At 35.1% G+C, this 24,319-nt stretch overlaps 1 protein-coding gene across 1 annotated transcript in view; it reads left to right on the top strand.

The window, feature by feature from the left end:
* Malrd1 (MAM and LDL receptor class A domain containing 1) overlaps positions 1 to 24,319 on the top strand; it is a 670,952-nt gene that overhangs the window by 87,171 nt on the left and 559,462 nt on the right. The window contains exons 12-14 of the mRNA XM_046423053.1: positions 4,243 to 4,340; positions 12,778 to 12,951; positions 20,248 to 20,368. Of these exons, the coding sequence (XP_046279009.1) occupies positions 4,243 to 4,340; positions 12,778 to 12,951; positions 20,248 to 20,368 (393 nt within the window). The remainder of the gene's footprint in view (positions 1 to 4,242; positions 4,341 to 12,777; positions 12,952 to 20,247; positions 20,369 to 24,319) is intronic.

Here is a 24,319-nt window from a genome sequence, read left to right as displayed (position 1 = left end):
GAAACAAGGTCTCGCTGAAATGCTTAGGGCCTCACAAAGTTGCTGAGGCTGGCTTTAAACTTGGAATCCTTCTGCCTCAGGTGCCTGGGCCACTGGGATTACAGATGAGTGCCACCATGTCTGAGTATATGCATATAATACACACACACACACACACACACAATGTATATTATATATAGGTAATCTGAATCATAGCCTCAACACCTCTTTACCCATGATTGTCATTATCAAACCTGAAGAAAATCAGTAATCAGTTGTGGTTTTAAATCCCAGATGAGAAAGAAAACAAATTAGGTCCACAATGAGAAAGGAAGAAGTGAAATGGAAATTTTCAGGGGAATTCAGTAGAGTTTTGATAGTGCCCATATCTAAGGAATGGAACTCTCATCTATTTGATTCTTGGAGCTGTGAGTTTATGGATTACAGCATTTAAAACGAATCTTTAGTATTTTCTAGCTTTCATACACCTTCAATGTAAATTTTACACGAAAGCTGAATGGGTTGATGTGTCTGTGTGTGTGGTTTTATTGTTGTGGTTGTTATGAAGTCTTCATGTTTCTTTCTTTCCTCTTTGCTTGGCTTTCATTTTTCCCATTTCTGGCTACCTTGTTAAACGTCCAAATAGGCAACTCATGTAATTCTCTCCTACTTCTGTGTATGCCCATGTAATCATACACAGATTTATTCTCAGTATATATGTACATGTTTCAAATCACAAGTATTTTTGTGATTGTTTTACAAAAATTTGAAGTATTATCAATAGTGTCCCTAAATCTTGTTTCTAAATATAACTCCTGGCATTTCCTCCAAATCATCAAGTATTATCTTTTTTCATTTTATATGTTAAAGAATAATTTAGTATAGTGAAATTCAACCTTTTTTTATATACAGTTCACTGAGTTTTAACAAATATAGTTAAAATTGTAACCATCATAATTGTAACCATCATAAGAATCAACACAGTTTCATGGCATCAAATTCTTGTGTCACTTTGTGGTCAACACCTCTCCATACCTAGTCACTGATACTGGCTGATGAGATTTCTATCCCTGATGGATTGCTTGTTCCTGTAGGGCGTGTAAATGGATCATATGGTATATAGCCTCCTGAATCTGGCTTCTTTCAGTTAGTATAATTGGCTTGAGTTTGTCATCAACCTTTGTTGATAATAGTGATTGTTTCTTCCCTTCTGCCTTTGAGTAGAATCACTGTTGTGTGAATGGACCAGAGTTCATTTATCCACTTCCCAGTGGAAGGGCATTTGGATTGTTCCAAGTGTAGGTGAAGATGAGTAAAAACACTGTAGATTTCACGTATGTGTTTTTGTCTGGATATACTTATTCATTTGGCTTGAGCACTCTATCCAATACCCATGCATAATTTTTTCACTCCAGTTGGTGTGGGAATCCTACTGTTTCTGGCCCTTAGTGATGCTTTGTTAATGTTCCACTTGCCCCTTTCAGATGTAGTTTTTCCCCCAGCCTCAGGTAGTTTTCTCTCATCCAAGCACTGGTCCATATTCAGGTGTTGATTGGGGGAATTTCTGCAGATATTGGAGCTTTCTCTGTTTGCAGCTGTGAAATGAGAGAGTTCCAGAACCTGAAAGGGACAACAGCACTCTGGTAAGAAGTCTAGCTACTAGGGTCTCCCCACTGCACCAACCTTATCTTTTCAACTCAGAGAGCCCACACACTTCTCTTGAGTCCCCCTCCCTTTATAGCATGAGCTTCCCTGGAAGCTCATCTAGGCAATGAGCTGGGAAACTGTTTGCAACTATATGTCTTGGCACATTTGTTTCCCCTTCTTTGAGATCACTGTTCCATGGTGTCTATTAATCTATACTTGAAAATCATTTATATCTGTTTCTGAATTTTTTTTTCCTAATTGAACTCAGAGGTTCAGTCTGGTCCATGATAATCCTTTCTGTAAGTAGAAGTGGTATGATTCATGTTTTTGCTTGCTTTCTTTAATCTGCATATGCCATAATGAATGTAGCCATTCTCCTATCCAGTGACATCGTGACAATGCTGCAAAATTTGTTCTTGTACTCATTTACCTACTTCGAACAATTTTAATTTTATGCAGTAGGTAACCAGGAATGAGGCTCTGTGTTTTTACAGCAAGATATGTTTTATCTTATTTAACAAATATTGACTTATCCCCAAGTTTTAACATTTCCATAAATATTTTAATATTTAATACCATAAAACATATTTTAACATTTAATACTAAATAATAAACATTAACCTTTCCACATTTTTTTTGTGGTGCTGGGGATTGAATCTGGGGCCTTGTGTATACAAGGCAAGCATTCTACCAACTAGGCTATATCCCCAGCCCCTCCCCAAATTTTAGTACTTCCATTTCTAGCAACAAAATAAGAGCACTCTTCCCTGTTTTTCTATCAGTAAGAAACATTTTAATTCTCCTAAAATTTTTCCAGTTTATGGTTATAAAATGATTTCTCACATGTAACCATTATTTATATTTCACTGAAAGAGAATCTTCTTAAGGTTTCTAGTTTTTCAATTACTTGAGATCTCTAGTAATATGTTGTAGCTTTTAGTGTAGAAGTTTTGAAGATCTTGCTATGTTTTTCTAGGTTTTTGCAGCTATTATAAATGTCCCTTTTAAAAAATGTGTAAGTTGTTGATATATAGCAAATTTGATTATTTTTAAAAATACTGACCTTGTATATCCAATGGCCTTGACAAGTTTGTTATAGCTCAGAGTGTGTATTTTTTTTTTTTTATTTTCCAGGTTTACTATTTTATCTACTAATAAAGACAATTTTATTTTCTTTGTACATCTTAAACCATGTATGTGTATGTGTGGGTGTATTTATATATATATTTTTTCTGTTTTCTGTCATTCTCTGGGTAAGGCCTTTGGGAAATTGCTGAATAGAACTGGTGATGGCTGCTAGACTTGTCTTGTTCCTATCTCAGGGGAAAAGCTGTCAATAGTTCAACCTTAAGTGCCATGTTTGCTGAAAACTTGTTGTTTCTATCAGATAAGGATGTTTCCCTCACTCATGGTGTGCTACATTTAAAACATCTAAAGACTGTATGTTAAAATTTTCAAGTACTTTTTTCAGCTTCTATTGTGGTGATCACATGGTCATCAAACTGACATTTTTGCAATGAAAATTGATTTTCCAAATATTAAACTACTCTTGCCATTCCTGAGCAAAACTTCATCGGGTTGCTTTTATTTTATTTCTTTATGTTGCAGGGTAATGCTTGTTTCTTATTTTTGCATTATATGTACTAAAAAGACTGATTTCTAACTTTCTCCAAACTTGTGTTATAACTTGCAGGCCATTGCATTAAAAGGGGTATATGCTTTGCAAAAGGCGAGGTCAAGGCAGATGTGGATACTTTTACCCTTGGTTGTTTGGTTAAATGTGTGAAGGGATCTATAAAATAGTGCATTTTAATTCTGAAATCCTTCCTTTTTGTTTAGTCAGCACTGACCTGTGTTCAAGAAAATCACTGTCTGAATGTGATATTTTCTCAGTCAAAGTACTGGGCTTTGCAAGTTGCCCATCACTTTGCGTTTATCAAAGGGCAGGATCAGACCTTGACGTTGTTTGGCATGGTCTTCCTTGTAAGGTTTCAATATTCAATGAAGCTACCCCTGACAACAGCTCAGGATGTGTGATCTTTTGAGCTACTAAGAGATGTTATCCTCCCATACATTTGCCATGAGCACATCCTCTGTAGTTAAAATCTAAAAGCAGTTATTTTGTTAACGTTCAGATTAGATCTTTAATTAAGCTTTCATCCCCTCTAGCACAGACAACAATGTCAAATATGTAAGCCCCAGGAGAAACCAAACTCATTCCATAGGCTCAGATCTTCAGTACTCTGTGAAGAAACTTAAAAATAAGACTCTTATGGGAATTTTATAAGGGCATGTTGAATATCTAATTGTAAGCTTAGAAGCTTCACTTAATTTGACTTCAAATTCTATGATGTGAGTTAAAGCAAGAAAAATGTTTGTTTAGCTGATTTGGATCAAGAGATTCTTTTTAATCAATCGAATTTTATTTTAGATCTTTAGTGTTGCACATATGAAAATGCTTTCAGTTATCCACAGAGCTAAAGGGTAAATAAGTAAAAGTGTAATTTTCTTTTGTCTGGTTGACAGCTGAATATGTACAGGGGTAAGAAACTTGAGCAAAGAAGTTTTACTTGTACAAAAGAACTTATATCCATATGACTACATTTGTTTTTTCAGGATCATTTATTTATTTGGGGGCACATCGATCCCCTGGGGTGGCCAAGCTTGGAAGTCCCATCCTCACAAAATTGCTCACTGCCTCTACTCCATGCCAGGTAATCAGTTCTTCTGAGTTTCCATTGGCCATTCTATGGTTGTAAACCAGTGGGTTTGGGTTACTCTGCTGGTAAATGCCTGCCATGTTTTAATACCATTTTCCTGATGAATTGAGAAAAATTATATAAGCTATTTCAGCACAAAATGCTATGCCCTTCCAGAAGACCATTTGCAACATATAATCCTGCAGCATTTGATGGGAGGTGGTGGGTTATGAAAGAAGCTTTTGGTTATTTTTATATTCTTTTCACATGGTTCTTTCTAGAATCTACACCAATGGATTACACATTGCCAAAATTACTTGCTATTTTGCCCAACAATATGAACCAAGTACATAAAATCAGTTAAATAAATCAACGTGGAAAATAATGCGAAACAATGCAAAAATATAAATGTGCTCAGAAAAGATAATTGCATGAAATGAAATTTTATTTTTCAGTTAGTCCTCTCATGCCAGATAATCAAAAATCAAGCAGTAAAATATTTCATTTCAATAGCACAATACAGAAGAAAGCAGGACTTTGGAAACAGCATGGATTCACATCTCAGTTTTTCTACTTACTAATTATGTTACATAAGTTGTATACCCTCTTTGAGGCCCGCTTTCTATTCTAGGAGCAAAAACATGGTGCTATCTCCTTCATACGGTTGTAAGGATTAAAATATGATCAACGTCCCTGGCAAAGTATTTGGCACATAGTAGGCATTCATTGAACATGACTTCTTTACTTTCACAAACTTTATACTTAAATCAGATGTTTCTATTCAGCCTGCATTCTTTTCAGACCTTTTAAGAGTTCCAGCATGGCTTTTAGTTTTAGGGTTTCAGTTTATCTATTTGTCTTTACTTACCAGAAAATAATGAAGAGATCAATACTTCAGCACATGGAACTCATTGAATATAAATGTAGTGTTACAGCATTGCCTCAGACATTCCTAATGATAAATTACACATCATTGAGAGTTATAAACCTAATTATATGTTCAGCTTGGTATAAGTCTGAACAGAAGTGCCCAGAGCTCTTAATAGGTTGTACTTTTCTTTCTTTCTTTTTTTCTTTGTCTTTCTCTCTGCTTCTTTGTGGGAATAAGAAATAAAACAACTGTCTGTCTTCATTTTCACATCATCCAAATGCCCTTTACCTGTTCCCAACTTTATTTTAATTAAATCCTATGTAATAGAAAGCTATAGATTTTTCAAAAGAACCCAAGAAGCACTTAGCACTTTAAAAAGTACTTTACAAGCTAACTTAACTTCAAGGTCATCCACTGAGTTGTATGCATAAAACACTTTGAATGCAAGAGAATAAAATGTGTTAATTCTGTCTGCTTCGGGTGTATTAGGAAACAAACATTGAGCATCACAGAAAGAAAAAAAAAATATATATATATATATATATTTGAAGATGATCTACATTTCCCATCCCTGTATGCTTGCTAATAGTCACTAATTTGTTATCTTTGGGATGGGGTTTCAATTTGTCATCCTTTCCACTTGAGGACACTTTGGTTTATTTTTGCTCAAATGTGTGGCCTTGATGTGGAATCTATTTACACGGAGGCTCAGTGAAAATGTTCTGGACAGTTTAGATACTTGATAGCTTACCTTAGTACCAATACTTGAATCTCTAAAGGCTTTGGATCCTGGCTGAATGAATGGTTTACCTTATTTTTTTAAAACTGAGAACATATCAAGGAGCTACCACAGACCTCCACAGAAGTATTTGTTTATCCCTTTTGTCAGTATCTACTTGAATTTTAATAATCTTTGAAGTGAAGGCATACTTGGATGACTTTCCAATTTGGGAAGTAGTAGTACACTGGTTAGGGGAAACTACTTATAGTTAGAGATACACATAGCTAATTTTGCCTCAAAGGACTGTCCTCATGATCTTTTTATAAGTTCATGGTGATATGTGGCATTTTCTTTTCATAAAAGTTACAGAATAAGGAAACCAAATTTTTACCTTTTTGGGGTAATTGGCGAATGCAGCAGAGCCTCTAATTTGGAACCTCTTGATAATGGTTGTTTTCATGGCACAAATGTTCTTCATTATAAAATGATAAAGCAGTGAGATAACCTGAGTTAGGCCCTTTGATGTGATTAAAGCCTTCATTTTGTGAAATTATATGATTTTTTTCTCCTATGCAATCATATCAGACTAATACAGTCAGGGATATTTTTTGAAAGGACTTTAAAAGAACATGAGTTTTCTTCTGAGCTACCTTTCCTAGCGACACAATTTTAGGGTCATTTTGCATGGTATAGAGCCAACACATGGCATCAACATGCACAATTGTTCCTGAAACTAATCACTGCTCGAGATGTGGACTATAATTTAACAGCTTCAAAAGTCACTTCGGCCACTGGTGGAAACTTGGAATTTTTCTTTTTCACTGAAATAGGAGACAGGACAAATAAAACATGTGGGGACCAGAAGCTACTATTTCTTATTGATGTTGAAGTACAGTTATTGTTTACAGTTGACTAGGAAATATATGTAAGATGGGGGATGAATATGGATAATACTGTTCTATTAATCTTCATATTTATATTACTATTATTAAATATAATATTTTACTTTAAAGACTTTGTAATTAGATACAAGAAGGACAATAGGAAGCTTTTGCTTACAAAGTTAGTTTGTAAGCTTACTGTTTGCCCTTTGTTTTTAATTCTTCAACTTGTTTTGAATGTATTTTAATACGTCAAATAAAAAAATTATAAATTAAAAAAAATGTGTATTAGGAAATCAGAACAAAGATAAATGATACGAGAGATGGGTTGGTTCTCAGAGTAAAGTTTACTGGGACCAGGATACACATGAGAGTACAATGCAAGGAGATTCTCAAGTGGTTCAGATTCAAGGAAGTTAAAAGAAAAATCCCAAACCAAAAATAATTCTTCCAAGACTCTTCTCTTGAATGCTCAGAATGACAGTAATGTAATCTCTACCTCTGGTTCATCCTGTGTTGCTTCCTTAGCTATTCTGTGCCTCCCCCCTTCTTCAATGCCAGGCTTACAGTGACAACCTACACACACGACTGCCCTCACAAGACAGAGGTTCCTGAGAGATGCTGATCCACCTTCCAACATGACCTTATTTCCAGATGAATTTTTAGGAGCAACAGGAATCTTTGTTTTCTTTGAACTTTTTTTAATTTATTGTTCTTCTTGTGACTTTAGACCTTCTGACTGTTAAGATTCATAAAAAGATAGAGCAGGTCTAGCAAAAAACCAGACCCAGCAAGACAGAAGTCCAGTGTGAACCAGGGATGGTGCTGTTGCTGAGGGTTTGGAATACGATGGAGGAGGACACGACGATGTGGCCGTGGGTTTCTGAGATGGGGAGACCTCGGGACAAGGGTCAGAGGAAAGATGAGGAAAAGGCATTAGACTTGAGGAGGTGAGTTTTGATGGGAGGAGGATCAAAATGAATGAAAAATAGAGAAATAAGAAAAAAATCTTTTTAAACTTCTAAATAATATCCTGGGGCATTTTTCACAGAAGCAAATAGGAAAGCCTCAGAGCTGCTTTGTGGGAGGCGCTAGACCTCAGACCAAAGAGCGGTCATGATGAGAATAGCACAGTCCAATGCAACTACCCTGTTCAGTGACTGGTAAAGTCACCTGTGCCCATGGCCCCTCCTTCTGGAGTAAAATGAATTTTTTTCTTTCTGGCTTTCTTTCTTGATTTTTTACTTTTCTTTCTTTCTGTGTACAAATAGAATCAGAATGCAATTAAAGAGTTGAAAATAATTTGAGCTTCAGTTTTTCTGATTGGTAACTTAAGGACCTTCTTTGTTGGGAGTCTTTGACCACATTCCAGTCTCTTGAAGGCAGTGATTCAGGGTCTTGAATAGTCACAATGCAAATAAAATGTTCAAACATTAGTGAATACCTAAGATAAAATTGGATATTTTTCATTAACATTTTATTTAACTACCTTTTAAAACTTGTTCTAATTAGTTACACAGGATGGTAGAAAGCATTTTGACGCATCATACATAAATGGAGTATAACTTTTCATTCTTCTTGTTGTACATGATATAAAATCACACTGGTCATGTAAAAAAAAAATATATATATATATATATATATATATATATATATATATATATATATACACACACACACACACACACACACACACACAGGGTAATAATGTCTGGTTCATTCAACTATTCTTCCAACCCTTGTACCCTTCTCCTTACCTCTGCCTAATCCAAAGTTCCTCTGTCCTTCTCTAGTCTAAGCACACCCTCCTTACTGTGAATTAGCAATCACATATCAGAGAAAACATTTGGCCTTTGGTTTTTTGGGATTGGCTTATTTCACTTAGCATGATATTCTTCTGCTCCATCCATTTACTTGAAAATGCCATAATTTCATTATTCTTTATGGCTGAGTAATATTCCATTGTGTGTACATACATCACATTTTTTTTTTTTTATCCTTTCTTCTGAAGGGCATCTAGATTGGTTTCCTAGTTTGGCTATTGTGAATTGAGCTGCTATAAACACTGATGTGGCTTTTTGATGAATCTAGAAAAAAACTTTCATTTCTAAATGGTAAGCAGTAAATCCATTCTGAATAGTTGGCTTGATTTTAACTTACATGCTATATAGTTCTGTTTAATAACATGTCCTGTGATGATGGAAAACTTCCTCTGTTATGTTCCATGTGGCAGTTAGTAGCCACTCCCTATAGTTACTGAGCACATAAGATGTGATTAATATAACTGAGAAACTGAATTTTTCATTTTTTATAATTTAAATTGATTTACATATAAATAGTCCTACTATCTTCATAGCTTTCTCATTATACTTATATTTAAGTGTCTCTTTTCTTTTTTAGTTGCTTATAATTTTTACTTATTCTTTATTCTTTTAAGTTATACATGACTCTAGAATCTCTTTTGATATATTTGTATGAGCATGAACTGTATCTTATTCTAATTAGGATCCAGTCTTGTGGATGTACATGATGTTGAGATTCACTGTGGTGTATTCATATATGCACATAGGAAAGTTATGTCAGATTCATTCCACTCTCTTCCTATTCCTATCCCCTTGCCCTTCCCTTCATTCCCCTTTGTCTAATCCACTGAACTCCTTTTCTTTTGTTTATTCTTTCCTCCAAAAGACTCCAAGGTTGCTAAGGACACCTGATGCTCTATGCGTTCCCTGACATTGAGCAGATTTCTTCTCTGTAGATATTTACTTAAGAACCAATACTAAAAGCCCACTTATTCCTTTCTTCTTCCTTCTTAAAAAAAGATATTAATGGAATACCTAGTAAATACAAATTCCTTTAATAGGTTTTGTAAGATATTTAAAAGATGACCCATGGTTTTGAGTTAATTATTTAGAGTCTTAACGATGTAGGACAGAAGTGGCTGGGAACCAGAGGAATTTTCAGGAAGCACGTTTATTGGCTGCAGGATCCAGGGGGGATGTCTCCTAAACATTCTCTGGACCTCAAGTGTAGAAACTCTTTAAACTTTATACCCACTGGGAGGAGGGGTTTGAAGGTTTACATGACAAGTGCTTTTTGTTCCAGTTTTTAAAGACTAGACAGAGGTTTGAAAAGTTTTTTTTTTAGCCTGTCATTTACAAAAAAAAAAAAGGAAACTACAAACCACAAAGCCCTCTGCAGAAGTTTTTGCTGATATGCTATGTAAAAAGCTTTCTGACAAGAAGAGGAACTTATATGCTACAAATATAGTGGGGGTCTTCTGGGTGGGGGTCTCTGGCTGCTTCACTACTATGAGTATGAATTGGACTGAGATTAACTGAGTTTGCACGTTTCATGAATATGTAGGTGAAATCACAGCGATAATAAGTTTTGTTCAATGATTTCATCTTTAACGCTATTAAATTTGAAAAGATTATGGGAGAGTTCTTGGTCTCTAATAAGCTAAAGAAGTTAACTCTCTCTGATACAAATCTGTTAAAAGAGTAAATTAAATATAAGTTCTAAGCTCTTCTTCTGTTGAACGTGGATCCCATTGGCATTTACACTTAGTACAATATTAACATAACTTCACACTGGTGAGGTACTGAGTGACAGTTTGACAGCTTGAAATTCTGACGGGGCCTGCACATCTCTTGTACAACTAGGTTTGAAGTTCTGTTTTGCATATTTACAAGCTGGAAACGTGAAACTTACAGCACAGATCTAAAATTTAATTGCATTTGGGGAACATGCATCCTCTTTTTCCATGGTATTTAATTAAACACTTCCATTTGACTTTACATTTATAATTTATCTGTCAAGATCTGAATTTAGGTGAGCATGGTAATAAAGTCTAAAATGACACAGACAATCAGAAGGAATTTTTGACTCAGTGCTGGCAATTAAGTAGATATTAAAAAAAGAATCCTTGGAGCATAGAATGCTTCATTTTGAAATGAAAACAACAACAACAACAACAACAACATTTTGAAACATTTTGTCAAGTTTCATCACAGAAATGGATCCTAAGAGTGAAATAAGTTGGGTTGTCTAATACAGTAATATCTGTCCATATAATAGGAGAAGAGCCTACAACAAAGAGGAAAAAAAGAATTTAAAATATAACGAAACTGAAAAAGAATCACTTTGAAGCCAATGATAAGGACTGTGTTTCTAAGGGGCTTTGTCTTTGAATTTTGATTTTCATTGAAATAATAGCCTTTGGACTCTATGTGACAATACAAAGAATAAATCGATGCAATGTATCTGAACTTGGTTTCGTGGCAGTCTTGTTGACATATTTTAGAATGAATCATCCAACATCCAGTTGAAATTGAGGCAATTCATTTTTTTTGGGGGGGTGGGGTACCAGGGATTGAACTCAGGGATACTTGACCATTAGACACTTGACAGGGACACTTGACACTTGAGCCACATCCCCAGGTCTAGTTTTTGTATTTTATTTAGAGACAGGATCTACACTGAGTTGTTTAGTGCCTCGCTTTTTGCTGAGGCTGTCTTTGAACTGGCGATCCTCCTGTCTTAGCCTCCCAAGCCACTGGGATTACAGGTGTGCACCACTGCAACTGGCAAGGCAATTCATTGTTGCCTGGCACATTACCAGGCACTTAGCAAGTGGTCAGTCAATATTGGTGGAATAAATGAACACTAAATGCTGTGTTACAGCTATTGTCAGCACTGGACATGATCCTCTCTACTTTCTTCATTATGTGGTTCAGCCATCAAACCTCTAGATTATGCCATCATCGATAGTGAGGAGAAGTGAAATGATCAAGGCTTGTTGGCCTCACAAAAAAAGGCTTTTTTACTTGGCTTGAATTATTGACAAACAGTATCTGTGAACTCCTAAGTTGCTTGATGATATCACAACAGAGAAGAAATTCCTGAAAAGTATTTAGTACAATTGCTTAGGAAGATTTTTTTTTTAATGTTACATAGTTACTTAAGTAGACCTATAAAACAAGTTTTAGAATATTATGTTAAACATTGTGTTATCCTGAAATTCTCTAAAATGTAGGGAAACATTGTATACTAAACACCTGTTTATTTTTTTAAAAAATGAAAGCATCTCTGTTTTCTGATTTTAAAATAAAACATGATTTTGGTTTAAAAATCAGATAATATGAAACATTAAAGGACGAAGTTGAAAGACAATATAATTTGATGGCCTAGAGATAATACTGTTTACATTTTGATATATTATCTTTCTCTCGCTTCCATCTATTTTTCTTTCTCATCCTTTCTTTTCTGGGGATCAAACCCAGGACAAGTATGTGTTCTATCCCTGAGCCCCAACCCTGCATTCCCAGCTCTAAGTATATATTTTCATACTACATCTATTCATTTTTTTTTTCATGGAAGAATATTATTGTGGAGATCATCCCATTTCAGCAATACATTTTTTTTCATTTTTAACGACTGCATATAATTATATGATGTTTAAAAAAATAAACTAAAGACTGATATTTTAAGCAGAAAGTAAGCTATTCATCATTGATTACTTTAGGAAGCAATTTTCAAAGAAAACTTTTTCTTGGTGTTTCAAACAGCAAAAAAGAATGTATGGCGACACCTGATTTTGTAACACTTTTTAATAAACTTTCATTCTTACCAAATTTACAAGAGGCAAGAGAGAAGCATCCTGGGAAACTTCATTGGAAGCAAAGCGGTGCTACCGGTGACTGTGTGACATGTATTTACAAGTATGTCTGCAAACCAGTGCTGGTAGTATGCTAGTGTCCCAGGTATATAGACCCTTCTCCAGAATGTGTTAAAAATAGTAGTGTAGATGCCTTGATTCTTAAGGGAGAAATACAAAGAGTGACATTGTCTGGGGTTGCACACTTGGAGGAAGGGAAAAGTAAAAAAAAAATCATATTTTTGGCTGTTTTAAATTATAGAAAACTATGAGAGCTAGGTAAATGGAATATTTATATCATTCTAAACATTTTTCAACAGGTACGGTTTTGGTATCATTTATCTGAGCATTCATATCTCTCAGTCTTTACAAGAACATCGCTGGATGGAGATTTGCAAAAGCAAGGTGAAATGGTTGGATTCTCTGAATCTCAGTGGAGTCGAGCAAAAATCGATCTCTCTGCAAAAGCTGGTGAATCTAGACTGCCTTTTCAGGTAAGCACTTAAAAAATTAATACAGCTCAGCTAAAGATACTTCAGTTAATCAGTCAGACAATAGGATAACATACATTTACCATGAGTTTATTGACTATTAATAAAGCAAGTTCCTTCATGATCAGGGATGAATTGAGGCTATTTTTGATTTAAGTGTTCAAGACGTATGTGTGGAACAGTAATAAAAATGGAGATAAGCATTCAATAGGGTGCCAGAGAGAAGAGTAATTTAAAAGGATTTTTTTTTCCTAAGTGGAGATGGTGAATTATAGGAAGTAGTGGGAAAAAAAATATCTGACTTGAGCTGTACTGACATTTTAATCTTATTACCTCATTTTCTCCTGTCCATTAACATTGAGGATTTTTATCCACCTCTGATGGTATTGTCTTGGTTGATAATCAAAGAAGGCAAGTGAAACTTCATAAATGGATGCTCCAATTTTTGCCCTCCTGGGCATGAATCACTTGTATGTGATATTTGAAAAGAGCAGTTTTAGAACGTAGATCAGATGGTGGAACATATTGGAAAACACCCTACCTTTGGAGTGAGGGGATCCATGTGCCAGTCTCTGCTCCAACATTTTAGCCTATGTTCAAATATTATCTTCAAGCCCTCTATTTCCTAATCTCTGAGAATCACAGTGATGATAAAAGCAACACTTCAGGAGAGTCTGAGTAGTAAAGAGAGTGTAGGTAAGATGGGTTCTGTGGCACATACACTTTGGAGACTGGGGTTCACGCCCCAGTGTAGGATCACTGGGAAATTTCTTAAACCCTCTATCTTTTTATCACTGTAGGCTAGGAACGTGAGTGTTGTGGTTTTAGAGTCCCTGATAAATAACCTACCTCATGTGGTCCTCATTTCTGAACCAATTAAGATAAAAGTAGAAGTCAAGCCAAGAACAAAATATTTTGGAGCAGAATCTCCAAAAATACTTAAATCTTTAACATTTGCAGCCACATATATAAAATAATCCCTGACATTACAACAAATAGATTTACCCACAGAGCAAGACTCTGCTAGAGAAACATAGGACACTCCCTCTAGGGGAAGCCTTTTATCATTAGCGGGGAGGAATAGAGGCTGCCTCCCAAAGGGGGATGTTGAAAGGAAGAGGAGGATGAGTGGAGTATGCCCAGTGTGTTCTTCTAACATCACCAGTCACGTACATCTTGATCCTCCCCTGGGAAAGACTAAGAAGTAACAGCAGTGTCACTGCAGGGAACTTTTTCCTGATGGAATCAGAGGAATATGAAATAAGCATCAGCTCATATGAGCGGTCTCTACTTCATAGAATTGCTGTAGGATTGAATGTTTTTTGTGTGAGAAGCATATAGAAGAGACTGGCATGGAGTGAGCTCACACAAGTCAGCTATTGTTGTTGCTATGGTAATTACTTGTATGTTGTCTGGGAACAGTAGGTACTAAATTAATGATAATATTCTATTTCATTTTGAAAACAAATCTCCTCCTGGCCAGAACTCTAGTCAACTCGATCATTAAGGCTTTTGCACTCCAAGAAGTTATACAAATTTTTCCCCTGATCTTTAAACATCAATTTATAATTTGATCCCCACATTTCATGGACAAAACCACCTTTGGTAGCTTTTATTGGGAAGCACTCAATACAAAGGCCGGTCACATACTCATCTCCACATCCATCTTCGTAGTATGGGACAGGATGGGAAAAAACAGAACAACTGGACCTCTTGTCTCGTATATTTGTATTATCTATATAATGGTTTTCACTGTGGTTCTTTTTGGTTAGAATGAAACCAAGATCTATCAGACTTTATCCTCAACCCATTGAGAAGAAAACAGAATGTCCTTTGCCAGGACTAGTTATTTGGTAAACCGGGTTATTTGAACTGTGTGCCATTTCTTTCCACCCAGTGGAAGTTCTCATTGATCCATTATTATTATTATTGAAGAGTTTCTCGTACTGTAGTTTTCTCTCTTTCATATTTCTTTGTTTGGAGTTTCAGTTGGGGTTTTGCTTTACCTTTCATATCGAGATGATTCCTTATCATGGGAGGGTGTGTTCCTTATCATGGGAGGTGAAATGGCCAGTGGCTGGGGGAGATGCTCTTATGGGATGGCTGTTTGGTTTCTGACTCAGCACTGTTTGCTGCTGCTCCTCTCTGGGTTCCCTCCTGGTAACTCAGCACCACACCACGTGTTGGTTTTTCTCTCTAATCTGCTTTGATGCTGAGTTCATGCTGGGCCTCACACATGTTTAATTAACTTCAGAGAAGGTAGAGTTTTCCTCTGTGCCTGCCCTCCTCCTCCTCCTTTTATCTTGTTAGGAAGTGACTCTCTACAGCACATGTTTGTTTTACAAACTACAAACAAGTAAAAATATATATGTAAGAAAAATTTCCCTCAAATTTCACCATCAAATTTTACCCTTGTAGTTCTACAATCTTTAGTCGGCAATTTAGACAATTAAATTTGGAAAGCAATAAGTTTTTGAAAAACAAATTGCGAGGCAAAACCTAACCTGACCTAAATCAATGTGAGGTCTTTTGGCAGTTTATTTAATCATGGGTTTGATTACAATGTTGTTCCCCATCGTCCTGAGGATATCATGTAATAAACACTACCAGTGTTATATCAACATCTGGCTCTGAACTATACAAATCACAAAACCTACCTGGTCACAAACTCTTTAGATAAAGAATTGTGGAAATGCATTGCATTTTTTTTTTTTTATGAAGCAGTCCAGATTTCACACACACATACATGCACACGTATGTTTCATCAATATACACAGAAATTCACACATGGTATTATTTATTACATTAACATGATGTACATATTGTAAATATTTCCAACTGGCACTAAATACAGAGAGAAATGAATGCACGTGTACTCACCCCTCAGAATTTACTGATGGCAATGTGTTTATGTTTGCCTATGAAGATGTAGCTTTTGTTGTCTTTGTATCAATTTCCAGCCCATTTCTTGTCCTCTGCAGGAAAAACAAATGCTGATAGTATGTTGGATTTAACTGAATTTCTTCAAACATATTTTTTAAAAGCATGAAAATGTTCATGAAGATTCTAGCTAGGTGCAGTTTTACATCATTCTTTTATCAACAACAAATAGAAATAATATTATACCTACAAATATTCCATCTAAGGTTTAAATATTTCAAGTATTTAAATTTAGTCTTCTTGGAACAAGGTGAGGATTTGGGCACTTTAAGTTAGTGGGCTGCATGGTTTAAGGGTGACCTTAGTCATTGTCTAGCCATCAGTTGAATGTAACTAAGCGCTGAATATATTTATACAGTGTAATCCAATCCAATCCAAATATTGGAAAGAAGAAAGGTATTGTACTCTGTGACCTCTGTGTTCCCTTTAGCCATGAAATTCAGATTCAGTGTGGTTCTTTTGATGTCAATTGTAGACCACAACAGAATACAAATTGCTTTGAGTTTCTTAGGAAATAAGCACCCCCAGTTGGTAGGACATTTATTCTTCCTGCTGACAAAGGATTAGTCTGTTTTTTGTTGTTGTTAAGAACATTGCATTAACATTTTGATATTCTCTCAATTACCTTAATGGGCTTTATTGGAAGAATTCATGTGAAATAGTTAATAGTATTCTTTTTATTCTGTTTTAACTTGGTCTGCTCATTTGCTATATTAAGCTTTTCAAGTGAGTACTTTAACTTAATTTTTCATTTTCTTTTTTCCCCTAACTACTGCTATTTTCAACATGTTTGTGTTGGCCTATGAAGATGCAGCTTTTGTCTTCTTTGTATCATTTTTTTTTTCCAGGACTGGTAATTGAACCCAGGGTTCTGCACATTCTAGTCAGACATTTTACTGACTACATTCCTAGTTATTTTAATCTTTTTTTTTTTTAAATTTTGAGACAGAGTCTCTGTAAATTGCCCAGGCTGGCCTTGAACTTGTGATCCTCCTGCCTCAGCCTCCTGAGTAATTGGAATTCTCGGCACATGTCACCACACGTGCTTTCTCAGTTTTAATATGTAAAGGGCCACTTTTTCTGAGTACCACCCATTGATTTCAAGTTGGTCTATCTTCTGCTAGTTCCTATTTAAACATATCATATCTTAGATATCATCTTAAGATGTCTCTGTGAATTTTTCCACAATGACTAATACCATATTTGCCCTTTATTTTAGTCAATGATATAAATCAATAACAATTTCCTGACACTATTTGAAGATTCAGTGAAGGGTAAGATTTATAATGCTAAAGTAGAAGCTGACCTAGTTTCTATAAAATTGATATGCCCTCAGCCTTCTTTGTCTAAGGTTTTCTTCAATCTTGTTATGCTGGCTAGCTCTGTTTCACACCATCTCTGGATGACCAGTTATCTCTTTATTTTATTGTAGAAATGCAGTTACACCCTTATCAGCATAATCATTATTGGCTCAGGTTACATATTTTTCTTAATAGATATCTGACTTTCAATCAATTACTTCCATTCTCTAAACTCCTTTATCTTTCACTTACACACAAGGACAAGCTGGATGCAGTAGCACACACCAATCCCAATGATTCAAGAGGCTGAGGCAGGAGGATCTCAGGTTCAAGGCCAGATTCAGCAACTTAGCAAGGCCCTAAGCAACTTGGCAAGATCCTGTCTCAAAATTTAAAAAAAAGACTGGGGATGTAATTCAGTGGTAATGTACCCCTGAGTTCAATGCCCAGTACCAACCAACCAGCCAATAAATAAATAAATAACAGTTTTGTGAAGATAGAACCATTTTCACAAGATTAAAAGAAGTGCATGTGCCTTGTATAGAATAACAGCTGAATGAAAGTTGGCTATTGTTCATATTGTGATAACATCATCATTCTTCAATTGCTATAGGGGTTATAGATGACATCAGTTATGTCCTAGGACTGTGAAGCTTCTAATTTCTGTCTACTTCTCAGTATATTCCCCTTTTTCTTAGATTCATATTTATTTTCCTGTTCTTTTATAAGACAAGATATATAAATATACTAGTTGAATCTTTTCTGGGAAAGCTTCTTCCAGTTTTGCAGATGTACAAATAAAATCACTTGATCATGAAATATTTATGAGTTGTTGTGGTTTATGAAAGCAAGAAATCATTTTGCTTTTTTTAGACAGGTAAATAATTGGATAAAACAAAAATTAAGTTCCTGAAAGATCGCTTTAAAAGGGAAACACAGTTTCATTTAGTTTGAAATTGAAATTCTCAAATTACCTTGAAAATCTTATATAAAATGAAGTGTTTACTTTTTCTGCATCTATGGTTGAAACATCTCTTCCAAACAACCTCTTTCTCACTTATTGTTCACTGATATCATAGTTCCCAAAGATAATTGCCTTTGGTCACAACTCAAAAGGATCAGGTTGGTTAAAATAAGCAAGAAAAAGTAGGAATAGCCAAGGTGATTTTGGAATCACAAGACGATGATTATGTACAGCTGTACATTTGTAAGAGTTAACAGCCATTTTTCTTTTAAAACTTTGATTATTTAAATTAATGGTGAAATTATAACCTGTCAGTATGTTTTTTTAGTGGGAAGTGTTTCCAAAGTCTATCTCACCATTTATTTATGGATTTGCTTTTGTTTCTAGTCATTTGCTATCAAAGCCAACATTGAAGCAAACATCTCTGCAGAGATTTTTCTGTTTATACCTCTGAGTATCTGGGACAAACGCTGAGAAACGGGCTGAAATGTTTGCAGTCTGAGCTATTTATTTTTTGAATCAATGCTTGGGCTTTGCCAACTCATACAATTGATCCTTTTAATCTGTTATCCAATTAAGTGGTTATTCTCTTAAAATCCTATACCCCTGAAAGTACCCAATTAGTTTTCTAAACACACCCAGCACTTTCATATCTCCTTGCTTTTGCTTGGGCTGTTACCTCAGTTCCTTGAGGAAAAATCTTCAACTATTATAACTGAGGCTTAGTGTTGCCTCTCCACCATTCCCCCATGCCTCACCATATTCTTGGCAGAAACATTAGAGTGTTTTTCTTTGCTTCTCTTAGTGTCTTATACTGAACTCCTCTACAGCACTTACCAGTTGTTAACTTATTATGCCAAGTGTAGGAGAGAAAAGTAATACCTTCCCTTGTCCATCACAAGGATCCTAGTTGGTATCTTTATAACAAGAGACAGATTAACAACAGAAAAAGAAAACATTAAGCTTTATTTGACATGGGCCTCTAGAAATTAAGACCCAGGTAAAATTTACTATATTTTTTATGTTTAGGTTCAGTGAAGAATGGAAAATTACAAAGAAGTTGGATGGGATAAAAAAAAAAAAGTATGATCTAGTGATAATAAATTGGAGGGAATAGGGCAAGGCCTGTTTGTTTGATTCTCTGGACCTCTCTGTGTGGGACTCCATTTCTCTAGGTGTGGGACAGTACTATTTTCACGTGGGGGTCTTTTATAAGAAGAGAAGTGGATCATAGAGTTCCTTTTTGATCTACTCTTCCACAGTAAGGCAAGGGAAGGGCAGAGTGACCTCCATGGTGCTGCATTTTGGGGTAGTATCTCCTGAGCCCCAACACAAGCAAATTGATAAGATGGAGATGGACCTACCAGCTGTGTCTGGACTGATGGTCTGCCACTCAGGTCCTTGGGCTCCAGAAATAATTTGTTTTTTGTTTTCTCCCTCCCTCATTTCTTCTTTCCTAATTTTTTTTTGTGGGAGAATAACAACATAATAATGTGAGTGATTAACAAGAAGAAAACAAATTATATCAGCAATTATTCAGAGTGTTAGAATAAATTAAACTTAAATAGTTGCTTCTGAGTGCTTTAGCAAATGAATATGATTAACCACTGTATGTGGTTATTGATTGTGTGCTTTACCACACTAAGTATGTTTCTGTATATGTATACATAATACATACTCATATTTAAATATTCTGATATGTAAATGAATCACTAACTCCAGCAGACCCATTATAAATGAATTCCTATCTCAATTAAATTGAGTTGTAAAACCTCATAGTTGATTACCCCAAAGAGCTCATTTTAAATGCATATGACTCTTAATGGCTCCAATGGAAGAGAGTCCTTCACTCCTGATAAATGTTACGACTTTTAATTGAAACCAGGTTAGGTAAGGTATTAAGGTTATATAAGATGCTGGTGAAGGAGTTATGACATAATAAAATTATAATTTAAATATTCTGGTCAAAATGATTTTCTAAAATTAGATTGGAAGATGGGATGGGCAAATGAATTCCTTTCTACAAGGAAATATGATTGTAAGTCTTTACCTTCATGATGTATTTTTACTAATTTTAGTTTTCTATGCTTATAGTTAATTTTAGAAGCCACTGTTTTGTCATCAAATGCTTCTGTTGCTATAGATGACATCAGTGTATCCCAGGAATGTGAAGTTTCACATAAGTCACTCCCAGGGGGCAGCATACAAAATAAAGGTAAGTTTTCTCTTGTGATTATTGAAATTTTAAGCATAGAATTCAATAGGCCTCCTTGATATCAAAATATTAAATATGTTAGAGTCAATAATACTTAATACAGGATGTATAGTATATTGTATGTCTTTAACACTTAAAACATACATTTTGTAAAAGAAGGAAACATTATATCACTGTCTACTACTTAAATCTCTCTTTTAATACTATAGAAGGCTAATAATATAGATTCTAATCTTATAGCTAAAATTGTCACATGAAGATTTTTAATTATTAAAATTATGAAGAATTATAATTATTTTGCATGTTTTAAAGATACTCCTATAAAAATTCACTTTTCCATTAATTGTATTTTGTACTTTAAATGAACCTGTAATGAAATTCGTATTTCAAAATCTCCCAGGTATTTAAACAAATGGCTTAAAGCCAGCCAAAATCTTAAAACTTGACCCTAAAATTCTTTGCTGTATTCAAAACATAATATTTTCAAATAGCAGATGGAATTTGGCTAATTCTTTAATTTTGTTTTGTTTTGTTTTGTTTTTTTGGTAAAGAATTTCAATTAAGGGAAAGAAAGACTGTCATTAAAGAAAATGGGTCCAAAATAGTCAGATAGGTATTTGGACATTCAATTTTTATTTAGATTCTGGGAGTACACTGTGTCTCCAGTAACTTTGTAATTCTAATACTAATTGATGTTTCTCTCTGACCATCTCTGCCCCTGGGGCTTAATAAGAATGTGGCTTGAAAGTTGTCCCACTACATTTCTCTTTATCCCTGTAAGCAGAAATATTTGCATGTGAAAATCAGGCAGGTTGTGTTAAACAGTAAGTTATGTTTCCTTAAACAACCTACTTAGTGAGTGGAAGGATTGTGTGCTTACAGGAGCTAAGGACACTGATGAGGAAAGACAGCGCAAAATTCTGTTTTGAGACCTGGGTTAGAGAAGCTTTTTAAAATTTTTGCTTTAAAAAAACTTTTTGTACAAATTTATAGGGAGCAGTGGTAAAATTTGATAGATGTATATAGTGTATAGGATCCAATCTGCATAGTTAACATTTCCCTATCTTTTTAAAGAATTTTTGCTTAACAACTTAGAATTCTATCTGCATGATACAATTGCAGCATTTCAATCCACATATACAATATGTGCTGATCAAATCAGGGTAATTAATGTTTCTATCTCCTAACCATTAATTTGTGTTTGGAGACTTCAAGCTACTCTCTTTTTGTAATTCATAGAATTTATCAGTTTATTGTGAATGATAGTCACCCCACAGTGCCATAGATCATCAGAATTTACTAATTTGAATTTTGGTGCTGATTATCTAACCTTTCTCTATGCTCCTCACTCTCACCATTCTCAGTCCCTAGTCATTATTGTTATATATTTTGATCAACTATTTTGAAAATCCTCATATGCGGATAACCGTACAGCATTTATCTTTCTGTATCTGGAATAGTTCATTTAACATATTGACTTCCAGTTTAATCCATTTTTCTGCAAATAGGATGTCATTCTTTTTTATGGATGAAAAGTATATTATTGTGTATATATACCACATTTTCTTTATTCATGTATACATTGATGGGTAGGATGATTTCAAAATTTAGCAATCATGAATAGTGTTTATAATTGAAGCTACTTAATTAAATGCATATTTCATAGGTTATAGAATTCTGTGTGATACCTTGTATTAATGTGCATTTACTTTGTTCAAAATATATATCCTACATGCACAGAAAACCTTTCTGAGCTTTGTGCATATATGTGGCTTTGATAGATACCAGAGAATGCAAAGAAGCAGATGTAATGATTTGCTTAAGGATATGAGTTTTAAAGGGTCAATCAGCATTACCTTGTTTCTGTGTTCAACAAAAAATTTTCGGTTTTCTGATCAAATACTACATCATCAGAATGGGAATGACGGAAAGGCATTCAAGTTGGTGTTGAAGAGTGTAACTGAAAGTGTGGGAAGCATGATGGTATGATAAGTACCTTTCCTCACCCAACGCAAGGATCACAGCCTGCACTACTATAACAAAAGAAAGCTAATGAGAGAAACATAAAAGTTTTTTTTAATTAGTTTTATGTGATACGGTAGCCTTCAGAAAGAAAAACCCAAAGGCCTAGCTTTCTATTTTTATGCTGAAGTTTGATGTAGAATTGACAGCCTTGTAACAATGTGACTGGACAAAAGGGTATGATCCCATGGTAATGGGTTATGTAATTGGGGGGGACAAAGTAAGACTCATCTCTTTAGTTTTTTTTTTTAAATATATCTATTTACTTATCAATGGACCTTTATTTTATTCATTTACATGTGGTGCTGAGAATCAAACCCAGTGCCTCACACATGCTGGGCAAGTGCTCTACCACTGAGCCACCACCCCACCCCCTATTTAGGATCTTTTGGCCACTCTGTAGCATTTCTTCCCCTGGTTATCAGGTAGGGTCTCTGGAGGGAGGGTTTTATGACCTACATTCAGAAAAGACCTGAGTCACCTTCCTGACTCTGATGCCTTCTTAGTATTCTTGAATTTAAAGTAGTTTGGGGTATCATTTTCCGAGTTCTGACAAGCCAAAGTGTGGGTAAAAATTTTAAGTAATAACTAAAGCTGACCTTGGCCTATTTCTAAGAGGACTTGTTCTTGCTTATGGGACACCTCTTCTTAAACTAACTTAGAATGCACTCATGTGTACGTCACACCAAACATCAAATCAGTTGGGTAGAGTGTAAATGTAATTAGACAAAAATTGCATGAATTTTTCCCGAATAATTAATGATTTTACAAATAAGAAAATATCTTACCCTTTTTGCAAATATGACCAATAGGCAATTGTAGTATCTCCATTTTGAAATTTAGAGAAAGGGAAGGGATAATTTAAAATGTCCTGGTCCAACAGACAGTTCATTATTATATCTGTGGGGGAGAACAGCCTGAGACCTCCCCAGACCCTGTCCTGGAACGAAAGCTATTGAAGGCCTTACCTGGCCTAGGGATGGCTTCTCCACTTCCAAACTGGCTTTGAGCAGCAGCCTTGCATTTATACTGGAAGCAGGACACCCATGATAGAACCAGCAAGGGGTCCTATGATCTGGCTTCTTATCAAGCTGCTTCACTTTCAGTCTATTTAAAAACTAGTGCTGCTGAAATAGTTATGACTTCCATTCAGTGGTTGAAAGGGGAGGAAAGGTTTTTATCCTCTTGATCTCTATTGGAAGCTGGATTTGCATCAGGAGAGAACATGAGCTGTATTTCATCCAGTAAGGTCTGTGATTTTTACACCTGAGTGCCCTAATAGAGTTGGTGAAGCCAATTATGAGTGAAATCACTGACTCATTCAACTGATATTTATGTGTACATATTTGCTTTCTGAATGTAAATGCATACTGCTCAAATGAGTGTTGTTTAATGAAGATAGTCAGAACTGAAACAACTACAGGATGCAAATGCCAACCAAAGGATGCCAGGGAGAGCAAACCAGATAAGCCTAAAACCAGTACCGATGAATAAAGGCACTGCTATAACATTCAGTTTTGCTCTTGGAGTAAAAAAAATTAAAATGAATGCAAGATAGGACCCCAAAGCAAGAATAAGTATGTAGTACAGCCAGGCACAGAAAGATGAGTGCTGTATGCTACCACTTAGATGAAATATTTTAAAGGATCAAAATTCATAGAATCAAAGAATAGAATGGAAGTAATTAGGACTATTGGAAAGAGGGAATAAATTTAGTAATCAATAGGCATAAAGTTTCAGACCTTCAAGATTAGTAAAATCTAGAAGTCTATAGAATATTGTAGTTACACCCAACAACAATGTATAATACACTTAAAATTTTTAAGGGGGTAAATCTTATATTTTTCTTATAATAAGGTAAATTTTACAGGAGAATGTATTATAAATATTTTTTAGCTAAAGCTCTTGATGACATGCTACTGACACATA

Source organism: Marmota monax, unplaced genomic scaffold, assembly GCF_021218885.2.
Source record: "Marmota monax isolate L192 unplaced genomic scaffold, Marmota_monax_Labrador192_F-V1.1 WCK01_AAM20220418_F8-fsc00098, whole genome shotgun sequence".
Classification (NCBI taxonomy): Eukaryota; Metazoa; Chordata; class Mammalia; order Rodentia; family Sciuridae; genus Marmota; species Marmota monax.
Note: the sequence above shows the minus strand (reverse complement) of the source record. Positions and strands in the feature narration are given on the sequence as shown.